Source organism: Crinia signifera, chromosome 2 (genome assembly GCF_055691185.1).
Source record: "Crinia signifera chromosome 2, ASM5569118v1, whole genome shotgun sequence".
In the NCBI taxonomy this organism is placed as follows: Eukaryota; Metazoa; Chordata; class Amphibia; order Anura; family Myobatrachidae; genus Crinia; species Crinia signifera.
Genome location: NC_139218.1, coordinates 28,191,070 through 28,204,067, shown reverse-complemented (window position 1 = coordinate 28,204,067; position 12,998 = coordinate 28,191,070). Strand labels below are relative to the sequence as shown.

Sequence of the window (12,998 nt, the reverse complement as noted above, 5' to 3'; positions counted from 1 at the left end):
ATAATATGAAAACAATTGGAAGGATCAGTGTTCTGCCAGCTACTGTATGTATCTGTAGAATCTGGTCACATACAGGAGACACGAGGCTACTTCATATTACCACTTCCTAGGTATTGGTAGGGGGCACGCTCGTGAGAATGGTCTCTGCCTGCAAAATTGTATATAACATCTAATATATAGTCCCAGAAGAGTAACTCTGAGAGGCAATGGAGCCATCTGCTGCCGGGCTCCAGCACCCAAGGGGGCACCTCTCCTCCCCTGCAAATCTGACTCCACCTCCTAGCAGGACCATAGACTTCACAAATCCTTTATTTTAAACATAATTTACATACATACATACTTATATTTATAAGTGTTCCCGCTAGGCTGTTTTAGCGCCCTGCCTGCTAACACAGCCTGCCTCCTACTCCTCTGGTGGTACCGGGGAGGCCCGGCACCGCAGTAGATAGCGATGCCGACACTTCCCCGGCAGTGCAGAGCCTCCGGGGAGGCCGGGCCCGCCCCCTTCAGTGACGGCAGTGGCCGGGCCCGCCCCTTTTCTTGACGTTGGCAGCCAGGCCCACCTCTTTTCGTCACAGCACGGCCCGGGACTGCCCAGAACAGTAACGTCGGCGGACCCGGTCCGCCCCCTTGATGCCTTGCCCGCCTCTGTTCCTAGAAGGAACACTATTTATATAAGGTGGTGTGTGTGGGGGAGACTAATATTTTTCTTGCCTCCGGTCACCTAGGATGAACTTACGCCACTGTATATTCCTATGTTTATATACGAGATATAACATGATGGTTGTGTTTGGACAGTTTCTTTAACCCTTTGAGTGCAGAGTGAATTTGTCAAAATAGGCATGAAAATCCTCGTAATAAACCTGTAATGGTTACCTTATACAGGAAATATAATCTTTTTATTTTACACTACATTTTTTTATTTGAATTTATATAACAAATGCGAACGACGCCGGCATTTTTAGTAGATATTTTGAACAATTATCTCACAGAGATGTTGGCACTCAAAGAGTTCAAATTTTCTTTCTCCAAGCTGAATGGGCCAGGCCTGCAGTGCCTTTTTTCCAGGGGTTCAGCAGATTTGGGTAAGACCGAATCTGTTCGCCCCTTTAAGAAAAGCTGCAGGGGAGCAGAGGGGTTTGGCCAAGAGACCAATCAGAAATTGCAGCTTCTAGCTGGTGATTGGTCCTCACCCCCATAGGATGCTGCATGTAGGATGTTCCGGGTCTCTCTAGCTTATGGGGAATGTGGATAACCGATAGCAGTGCTTTCAACCTATTGAACCCTTTAATTGTCTGAATTAATCACCTGCCAATCGCTGCGTTGAACATATGAATGCATTGCAAATCATCTAATGCGTTGCTCTCCAGCAATGTCTGGTAGGCCCTCAAATTTCTGTGTTCTCCAGGAAGCGCAGACCACTGGATCATGAGGGGGGGTTGATACGAAACACATAATCTTAGCCTCCTAAATCAGCGAAATGCAGTATAATTCTGAGTATGGCCAGACCACCGTGACACAAATGACATTACCTAACCTAAATGTATGACTTTAATGTGCATTGGTAGCTATATTTTATTTTTATTTTTTGTCTTACAGTTGGTGAATTTGTGAGTGACGCCCTCCTGGTGCCCGATAAATGCCGCTTTCTCCACCAAGAGAGAATGGACATATGTGAAACACATCTGCACTGGCACACAGTAGCCAAAGAGGTAATGCAAAAATGAGACCTTTTGGAACCTATACCATCACAATATGCAGGAAATATCCACATTCGTTTATTTGCTGCTCAAAAGTTCTAGCGGATGAGCAGAATGGGGTGGGGGAGCTCAGTAACAAAAAAAATAGATTAGTGTGCATGAATCGGTAAATGTTAATTTATTGTAAACGCTTAAGGCCCCTTACATTAGAACAATATATCTGATGTACCAATTTGGTACTTTGGTGTCATTTTGTGCATGGATTTTGGTCCAATAAATTGTGTGAGATTTATCTGCCCAAATTGAATTGCATGTGTACTATACTTTCTGCAATATATCGCATACGATATATCGCATGTGCCAAAAGCACTCCTTTTTCCATTCGATTACATCCGATTCCAACAAATTGAAGGTGCGGTCCGACCAACCTAGAGGCCCCCTCCGACACTCACGGGACCGCGCATCGGATCGAAAACACAAATGATGTTGCACTTTTCATGCGATATATCAGCCCGAAACATCGGTATTGGCCAAAATTGTTCTAATGTAAGGGGGCCTTTAGGCCCCCATACACTACAACGATATATCTGATGCTGAAATTGGATGCAATTTTACTTGAACTCCCCCTGGACCTTCCCGGGAGTGATTCCAGACGATTTGGTACTTTGGTGTCATTTTTGCATAAGGTATATCACATGCGATATATCTTATGGTATACAATTGTACTAAAAGTGGCCATACACACGCAGATTTATCTGAAGATCTATCTGGTTGGAACAAAAACATGGTTATGGATGAGAGCAAATGACAGTTGACCATTTGCTTGGAAATGCTGGAAAACTGACAAACTGTCACTCATCCGTAACCATGTTTTTGTTCCAACCAGCCAGATTTGAAGATAAATCTTACTAGTGTTTGGGCACCTTAAGATCTATCTGATGGGCTGGGTTACAGGGCTAGAGGGACCGGAAACATCAGTCAATCCTCCTGCGATATATCACATACGATATATCGTATGCGCAAAAAGCAGTTAATTTTCCGTCTGATTCCGATAAATCACAGGTGCAGTACGACCAACCTAGAGGCTCCTATCCAACACTCACTGGACCGTGCATCGGATCAGATGGAAAACACAAATGATGTGGCACTTTTCAGACAATATATTGACCCGAAACAGCAAAATCGGATGAAATTGTACAAAATCGTTCTAGTGGAGGTCTTAAGGGATTCAATCCTGTATATACGTCAACCCAGTAAAATTACAAGCAAAATTGTTTTATATAAAGTTTTAAAATTTATGATGTGTGTTTTATTTTTGTGGCTTATTGTTTGGCTATTTAAATCACCTAATAACAATATTCATATACATTTCACTAACGTCCTTTATGGGATACTGGGAATGGTCTTAAGACATTGGGGTATTAGAGGGTATCCGCAGGAGACAGGCACATCTATAACTTTGAATCTGGGTGTACTGGCTCCTCCCCTCTGATTCCCCACCCAGGAACCAGTTTAGAAAAATGTGCCCTCAGGAGAGGATGCACACTGCTGGAGCTCCAGAGAGTTTGTCTTCAGTTTTATTTCTTTTTTTATTTTGGGGTTACTGTGTTGGACTTCACAGTATCCCTGCTTCGAGGGAGTCAGTTGAGGAGGGTTCAGCTGCAGGCCTCTTAAGGTACCGAGCTGTCCCTGCTGCAGGACCACTGTCCTGAGAGGGTGTTTGTACTCACGGGCATTGCGCTGCAGTGATACTCACCCCCAGCATGCCGCACACTCCTGACACAGTCCGAAGACGTCTGTGGTGAGTAAAAACCGGGGTCACCACAGTGGGGTACCCCGGCTCATCGTGCAGCAAGATGGCGATGGCGGCGGCGGCAGACGCGGTACCCTGCACAGGGGCTGCGCAGACCCCCCGTCACAGACTGGCTGCGGGTGACAGTCCCTGGACTACCAGGGCAGATCCCACCATAAAACGCTGTCAGTGTAAAGGGCGCCATTTAAAACTGACAGCCAGCGCCAGTATAAAGATCAGTGAAGCCCCTGCGCCATCACAGGGGGCGGGGCTTCAGCGGAGCGAGGCCAGAGCTCTGAGCGCGCATACACTACTTCCTGCTTCTCCCTGTTCGCCATTACTGCCTCCAGATCACTCCTCAGCGGTGAGGTGTTGGACAGAGGAAATCTGCAGAAAACAGCAAGTGTATTTAGCGCTAAGATCGCTTAATTAATCACACTGTTCTGTGTTTATGCGTGTTACCAACTCCTAAATAGGAGTTCAGGTTGTACAGGGTGTGCTGGTCTCCTCAGTGTAATCTGAGCGCTCCCCCACGTGCTTGTTAAGCTACACACTTCCAGTGATAGAGCTCACACATATATAGCTGCTATACACTGCACATTGATTTTATATATTTTATTTCATTGTGATTGTGGTGTGTTTGTGGAAGAAAGGTTACTTATTACTCCAACATGGTGAGGAAGTTAACCTGTCTCATTTGCAGCAGCAAGTTTGTGCCTAAGTCCACCTCATAGATTACCTGTGAGGAATGCATGTCCACTCAAACAGGGGTTTCACCCCAGATCAGTGGTACTCCTCAATCAGACTCACAAGAGCCTGAGTGGGCTACTGGCATTAAAACCATGCTGCAGGCTGTGTCAACGCAATTGGCTGCAAATACAGTGCAGACCAAACAGGTGCAGCAGGACTTGTCAGTTCTAGCCGCACGGGTGGATAATATGAATACCACCACGGGCCAGTCACGGAAGCGTGCTGCAACCGCCATGTTGCCTGATTCAGATGATGATCTGCAGGCGGGTGACGACACGGATGATAATGTGGACGACGGGGCTCTGATCCCTGATTCACAGTCATCTCTTAGAGGCCCAGAACCTCTTATTATAGCAATAAGAGAAGTTTTAGACCTTCCGTTAGCAGACATGCAGGAAGGTGACCCGTTTTTTGGGTCTCAAAGGAAACAGCAAATTGTTTATCCTGATCAGGTTGACCTTGATGAGACGTTTAAGGAGGCTTGGAAACAACCTGAAAAGCGTTTCCAAATGTCTAAAAGGTTTAAGTCCAACTTTCCCTTTGATCCCGCCACTAGAGGGGTGTGGGAAGAGCCTCCGGTTGTGGATGCATCAGTGTCCAGACTGTCCAAAAAGGTGGTTCTCCCCGTTCCAGGGGCAGCAACACTAAAGGATAGTACAGACAAAAAACTGGATACTACCCTTAACCCCTTCCCGACATATGACGTACATGTACGTCATATGACGGTTGCGGGGGAATCAAGCCAGCTCACGGAGTGAGCTGGCTTGAAAGAGAGCAGGTAATGGCTGTATATTACAGCCAGGTACCTGCTCTCACGGCCACGAGCGGCGAGTTCGCCGATCGTGGCCGTTTAACCCTTTAAGCACCGCGGGCAAAGCGCCCGCAGTGCTTAAATAGCTGATCGGAGGGGGGGGGCGCCCCCCTCCGGCGCCGATCGGGGCCCCCCGCTGCGAGATCGGAGGGTGCTGATCGGTTGCCATGGTAGCCAGGGGTCTAATGTAGACCCCTGTGCTGGCCATGTCAGCATTCCTATTACATCCTGCCTGAGGCAGGATGTAATAGGAAGTGCTGAAAATCACTATGTTCAGCCATAGAGCTCTATGGCTGAACCTAGTACAGGCGATCGCGCCCCCTAGTGGTCAAGTACACTAGGGGGCCTTGTAGTAAAAGTAAAAAAAAAAAAAAAAGTTTAAAAATAAAAAAAAAATAAAAAAATATTAAAAGTTCAAATCACCCCCCTTTCCCCATTTCACAAATAAAAATAAATAAAAAATAAAAAAATAAACATATTTGGTATCGCCGCGTACCTAAAAGTCCGATCTATTAAAATATAACATTAGTTATCCCGCACGGTTAAAGGTGTAAACGGGAAAAAATTCCCAACGCCAAAACTACGTTTTTTGGTCGCATCGCCTACCCAAAAAAATGTAAATAAAAGAGATCAGAAAGTCGCACATATCCCATAATGGTATTAATTAAAAAGTACACTTCAGCCCGCAAAAAATGAGCCCTCACCCAGGTCCGTAGGTGGAAAAATAAAAAAGTTATAAGCCGCAGAACATGGCGACGCGACGCAAATTAGAAAAACCGTAAAATTTTCTATTTTTTTTTTAGTGGTAAAACGTAACGAAAACTATATAAGTTTGGTATCACCGGAATCGTAACGACACATAGAATAAAGATAACCCATCATTTTAAACAAACTATGAACTCCAAAAAAAACGTAACCAGCGCAAAATTGTGGAATTGCGTTTTTTTTTCCTTTTTACCCCACATTGAATTATTTCCTGATTCCCCAGAATATTATACGGTATAGTAAATGGTACCATTAAAAAGTACAACTTGTCCCGCAAAAAAAAAGCCCTCATGTGTCTATATAGCCGGAAAATTAAAAAAGTTACGCTTATTTGAACGCGAGGAGGAAAAAAAAAAAAAAGTTAACAAAAAACGCCCCGTCGGGAAGGGGTTAAGTCCATGTACACAGCGAGTGGGGCGGCTCAGAGACCTGTCCTCGCCAGTTGTTGGATGGCAAAGTCCATTTATACATGGGCTTCTCAATTCCAGGAAGGCATGCTGGCCGATATGTCACTGGCGCAAGTTGGAGAGAGACTTCGCCATATCCAGGATACTGCAAAGATCCTATGTGACACTCAATAGGAGCTTGGAGCTATAAATGCTCGCTCTTCCGCAATGGCGGTTTCGGGCCGCAGGGCCCTCTGGTTAAGACAATGGGTAGCTGATCCAGAGTCCAAGCGTAGTGTGGAAAATTTGCCTTTTAAGGGAGAAAAGTTATTTGGTAGCGAACTTGACGACCTTATATCCAAGGCTACAGCCGGCAAGTCGACTTTTCTGCCGACGGCTGCCACTCACGCTAAACGTCCCTTTCAGGGCCATACGTCCCAGTCCTTTCAGGCATCTCAGTCCTTTCGGCCTTCCAGGCCCAGGCAGAGGGCGAGAGGCTCCAGCTCGGCCGCCAGAGGGGGCCGCGGTAGGTTCAGAAAGCCCGCCAGCACAGGATCTCAGGATCGTGCCGCTACTGCCTCCGCCTCTAAGCCTGCAGCATGACTCGGGTTCCGACCCTGGAGTCACTTGCGAGGTGGGGGGTCGCCTGTCAGCTTTCAGCCAAGTATGGTCAGTCTCTCACCTGGATTCCTGGGTGAGGGATCTTATTACCAACGGCTACAGGTTGGAATTCGAAAAACCTCCCCCTCACAGGTTCTTCAAATCAGGTCTGCCGGCCCTACAGGCAGATCGAGTGAACCTGCAACAGGCTATACAACGCCTGCTGACGTCACAGGTTATCACACCTGTCCCATTGGAGGAACAAGGAAGGGGTTACTATTCCAACCTGTTCCTCGTGCCGAAGCCGGACGGCTCGGTACGCCCCATTTCAAATTTACTAAACCCTTTTTTAAGGGTTCACAAATTCAAGATGGAGTCCCTCCGGGCAGTAATAGCAAGCCTGGAGGAGGGAGAGTTCTTAGCATCGTTGGATGTGAAGGACGCCTATCTCCACATACCAATTTGGGGTCCACATCAAGCTTTCCTGAGGTTTGCGCTGAAAGATCTGCACTTTCAATTCAGGGCGCTGCCATTCGGCCTGTCATCAGCGCCGCGTGTGTTCACGAAGGTGATGGCAGAAATGATGGTACTGCTCAGGAGGTCGGGTGTCAACATTATCCCCTACCTGGACGACTTGCTGATCAAAGCAAGTTCGGAACAGGTCCTGCTGCAGGATATAGCAAAAACCAGACAGGTTTTATCCGAGCATGGGTGGATCCTAAATATCCCCAAGTCCTCCCTGACGCCGTCGCGTCGTATCCTCTTTCTGGGAATGTTCCTGGACACAGAGTTGAAAAGGATTTTCCTCCCTCGGGAGAAGATGGAAGCCATACAATCCCTGGTGATGGTGATTTTGGCAAAACCTCAGGTGTCGGTTCACCAATGCATCCAGCTATTGGGCAGGATGGTGGCCACCTTCGAGGCCATTCAGTTCGGACGCTTTCACACCAGGGTGTTCCAACTGGATCTGTTGTCAAAATGGTCGGGCTCCCATCTCCTGATGTTCAAGAGGATTTCTCTGTCGCATCAGTCCAGGCAGTCCCTTCTATGGTGGACTCAGGAGTCAAACCTGCTTGCAGGTCGGAGATTTGGCATCCAGGATTGGGTGCGACTCACGACGGATGCGAGTCTGCTGGGATGGGGGGCTGTGACCATGGACAGAACCTTTCAAGGTCAGTGGACTCGGTGGGAAGCGAGACTCCACATCAATATCCTGGAGCTCAGAGCTGTATACTATGCAGTGTTACAAGCCCAGGATCTCCTCCAAGGTCGGGCGCTCCAGATACAGTCCGACAACGCCACAACTGTGGCCTACATAAATCGCCAGGGAGGCACGAAAAGCAGGACTTGCATGAAGGAAGCTTCCAAGATCCTGGCTTGGGCGGAAATGTACGTGGTGGCTCTGTCGGCCATCTTTATCCCGGGTGTGGACAATTGGGAGGCGTACTTTCTGAGCCGTCACGCCCTCCACCCCGGGGAATGGAGCCTGAATTCACAGGTTTTTGCAGCAATCGTGGACCGTTGGGGCCAGCCATCGATAGATCTGATGGCATCCCGGTTAAACCACAAGGTCCCCAGGTACTGCACCAAGGACCAGGGATCCCTGCGCATTAGCGATAGACGCCCTGACAATTCCATGGGTTTTTCCCTTGGTGTACCTGTTTCCACCCATACCACTGCTGACAAGGGTGCTAAAAAGGGTTCGAAGTCAGGGAGTGGAAGCCATTCTGGTGGCTCCGGACTGGCCAAGAAGGGCTTGGTTCGCGGATCTACAGACCCTGCTGATCGAAGATCCTTGGCCTCTTCCTGTAAGGAGAGATCTACTCACACAGGGCCCGTGCGTCTTCCAAGATTTAGGGCGGCTACGTTTGTCGGCATGGAGGCTGAGCGGCAAATCTTAGCTCAGAAAGGTCTGCACTCATCAGTAATCACCACGATGATTCAGGCCAGAAAGCCGGTAACAAACACCCACTACTGGATCTGGAGAAAGTACGTGGGTTGGTGTGAGGAGCAGAAGGTCCCTCCAGCAAAGTTTAACCTGAACAGGTTATTGTGCTTCCTACAAGCGGGATTGGATTTGGGTCTCTGTCTGGGCTCACTAAAGGTCCAGATTTCGGCCCTGTCCATATTCTTCCAAAGAAAATTGGCTGTCATCCCGGAAGTACAAACATTCCTTCAGGGAGTGCTTCACATCCAGCCTCCCTTTGTACCTCCTACACCTCCTTGGAGTTTGGACGTCGTCCTAAACTTCCTTCAATCCTCCTGGTTTGAACCTTTGGAGTCGATAGAAATGCGGTATATCACCTGGAAGGCGGTGGTCCTTTTGGCTCTTGCCTCGGCTAGGAGAGTGTCTGAATTGGGAGCTCTTTCCTGTAAGAGTCCCTATCTAATTTTTCATTCAGACACAGCGGAGTTGAGAACAAACCCGCGATTTCTCCCTAAGGTGATTTCTTCCTTTCACCTTAATCAGCCAATTGTAGTCCCGTCTGCGTCTAGTTCACCGGATATTCCGGTATCGCTGGATGTGGTGCGTGTCTTGCGTGTGTATGTCCAAAGGACTTCAAGAATCAGGAAGACAGATTGTCTATTTATCCTGTATGACGCACAAAAGAAGGGACACCCTGCATCTAAGCAATCCATTGCTAGATGGATTAGGACTACAATCCAACAAGCCTATGTGACGGCAGGCATGCCGACACCTCCTGTTTTAAAGGCTCATTCCACCAGATCGGTGGGCGCATCCTGGGCGGCTGCTCGGGGTGTGTCAGCTCTGCAGCTCTGTAGAGCTGCTACATGGTCGGGGCAACACACCTTTGTAAAATTTTACAAGTTTGATGCCTTGGCCAAAGAGGATACCCAGTTTGGGCAGGCAGTACTGCAGCAGTCTCCGCACGTACCCTCCCTTTCTGGAAGCTTTGGGACATCCCCAATGTCTTAAGACCATTCCCAGTATCCCATAAAGGACGTTAGTGAAAATAGGAATTTAATACCTACCGGTAATTCCTTTTCACGTAGTCCTTATGGGATACTGGGCGCCCGCCCTGTGCGGGGGTCTGGCTGCAGCTTATTCTGCTGTTTAAAGTTCAGAAGTTCACTTTATTGTCTTCTGGTTCTAAGGTCTAGTTCAGTGACCTTGTTAAAGAAAATCCACCCAGTTGGTGGTATTATAGTTGTTTATTATTTTGATGAATGCGGGTGTGCTGGCATGAATCTTACCACACATTTCACACTTATGTTTACATAGGTGACATATAAGTTATTCCTCTCATATGTACATTCTCCTTCGGGCACAGTTTTTCCATTAACTGGTTCCTGGGTGGGGAATCAGAGGGGAGGAGCCAGTACACCCAGATTCAAAGTTATAGATGTGCCTGTCTCCTGCGGATACCCTCTAATACCCCAATGTCTTAAGACCATTCCCAGTATCCCATAAGGACTACGTGAAAAGGAATTACCAATAGGTATTAAATTCCTATTTTTTGGTATTGAAGTATATTTGCTCACTTTTTGGAAATATATGGAAATATTTTTTATTTTAATGTTTACTAATATAGAACCAGTTTCAGTACAACTCATTTTGTGTCTGGAACACCATATTCCTACGCAAGAAAGAAATACATTGATATTATTTCTGTTCAGGATAAAAAAGGGCTACTTTGCATGTAGACAGCTTTATTTTTACGCTGCAATTCAGATTTCAGTTAAACCCCCCCCCGCCACCCAAATCTAACTCTCTGCCTGCAGTGCATCATGGTCTTGGCCAGTTGTGTGCTTTTGCTGAATTGGGCCCATATACAATTCTGTACCCGCTAAAATTTTAACAATGTAGGTGCTAAATGGCCGCTGACCCATTTGTGCAGAATCTATCAGGAGTTTCTCTGAGTGGATGCTAAATCCAGTCAAACGATACCCACATCTTTTAGGTATGACCAGCTTTGAAGACAAATACCCACTCTCATTACTATACGTGTAGTTCACTTGTAGACTTAGGGGGGTAGTCAATCCCGGTCCATTTTTGTTTTGCTCAACAGCTTATCGCCAGGCAGGATTCAATATCCCGCTTGGCGATCGGCAAAAATGGGGCGTGTCCGCGTAAACGGCTGTGGCTTGTCGAGATTTGTCCGTGATCAGGACAATTCACATCCGGAATCAACAAAACAGGCCCAACAGCTTTCAAAGTCAGGCCCATTCTTTCAATCTGCCTCTTCAATGCTGTTGGACAAGACCGCATTGAATAGGCGCCCTCCGCTGTTTCCCCTGTCGGAAATAGTGGCAGGGATTGTATACCCCCCTTAATATATTTTGAACATGTTTTGAGTTCCGACTTGTAGATCTGTCTATAGACCTGTACGCTGATTGGAGACTCTGGTTTTCAGTCTTGCAGTGAGAGAAGTATGAGTCTCCACGACTATGGCATGCTACTGCCCTGCGGCATCGACAAGTTCCGGGGGGTAGAGTTCGTCTGCTGCCCTGCTGCCGATGAAAATGACAACTTCGACTCAGCCGATGCAGAAGATGATTCTGACGTGTGGTGGGGAGGTGCCGACGCTGACTACGCCGATAGAAGGTTAGCTAATTATTTAATTATTGCTGTCTTCCCTAAGTGAATCACCTACACCATCCAGTTGCTGAATGCTCAACTTAAAATAATGTATAATCTTTGTCCATAATCAGTGCCAAACAAAGAAACTTAAAACTGCGTGAAAATTATGACTATTTTTATTTAATTGGTATTGAGATCAAAGCCCATTGCTCTTTCTCGAAAGTGGTGATGTGTAGCAGAAGAAAGTCCCATCTATTCCAAGCGGCTACATTAGGCATGTTTAATAAATCTAGGCTGGAAATCCAAGGCTAAATTTAGGTAAAGTCTTGGAAAAAAAAAATTCAGTCCAGGCAGCCATTTTGTTTGTTGAATCTTCCTGCTAGTCTGCATTGTCCTGAATAGCAGTTTAGCCCACAAAATGGCCTCCTCAGGAAAAATGTCCCCGTCGTTATTTACTCTTCAGACTAGACAACACCACACTTATGTTTTAACGTGTCATTACACAAAGATATATGTTTGTATTTCACTTTCTTTTTGCAAAATAATGTTGTTTCCGAATAATCCCGTTGAGAATTGGTTTGACATTTCTATGCAGTCATGCAAAATAATTGCTAGCGCCTTAAGTGCAAAAAACCTGTGTCATGTCATGCTAGAGAATATTTTAGTTGTGGATAAAGAAAATCTCTTCTACTTTAATATTTTTCTCCAAAATACAGGCTTATGCCGTGATAGTCATTATCCTGGTACTGTTGTCAGGACACGTACATAAAAACTTAATAGAATGGAAAATATCTACTCTTTACAAGAGAAATTGGTTTCAGTTAATTGAGTGTGACCCGGCTATTGGCTGCTTTAAAACACACTTATAGGGATACATGTTTTAATGGGTGTTTTGGGTGGGTTTCTGCTTGCCACCGTAAAACACTGTGTGCTGAAATAATGGGCACTTGCGTCCAGTGGCACAAATAATTGATTAGTGTGGCAGTAGCTGCGGCCACAATAATGCAGCTTAATTCTTCCCTATGAGGGGGTAATTGGTGGCTGTTTGCTGTATAATTTTTTTGCCTCCCGGTTGATAAGTTTAACATTGCATGTTAGAGACGATGACTCCAGCCCTGATTCAAAAACTGTATGGGGGATCATAGCTCTTTCCCATACTAGTACCTTGTAACTGTATGAGGGAACATAGTTATCCCCCATGCTGGTACCGTGTAACTGTATGGAGGTTCATGGTTTTATCCCATACTGGTACAATGTAACTCTCTATGGGGGATGATACTGTAGTTCTCTCCCATGCTGGTACCGTATGATTGTATGGGGGGTCATGGTTATATCCCATTCTGGTACCTTGTAAGTTACAAGGTACCAGAATGGGATATAACCATGATTCCCCCATACAGTTATACGGTACCAGTTTGGGATATAACCATGATCCCCCATACAGTTACAACTTGTAACTGTATGGGGGATCATGGTTCTCTCCCGTACTGGTACCTTGTAACTGTATGGGGGAATCATGGTTCTCTCCCATGCTGGTAACGTATGATTGTATGGGGAATCATGGTTTTATCCCATTCTGGTACCTTGTAACTGTATGGGGAATCATGGTTATATCCCATACTGGTACCGTGTAACTGTATGAGGGTTATAG

At 46.3% G+C, this 12,998-nt stretch overlaps 1 protein-coding gene across 2 annotated transcripts in view; it reads left to right on the top strand.

The window, feature by feature from the left end:
- APP (amyloid beta precursor protein) overlaps positions 1-12,998 on the top strand; it is a 237,925-nt gene that overhangs the window by 137,338 nt on the left and 87,589 nt on the right. For both annotated transcript variants that reach the window (XM_083171856.1, XM_083171857.1), the window contains exons 4-5: positions 1,600-1,712; positions 11,181-11,371. In XM_083171856.1, the coding sequence (XP_083027982.1) occupies positions 1,600-1,712; positions 11,181-11,371 (304 nt within the window). The remainder of the gene's footprint in view (positions 1-1,599; positions 1,713-11,180; positions 11,372-12,998) is intronic.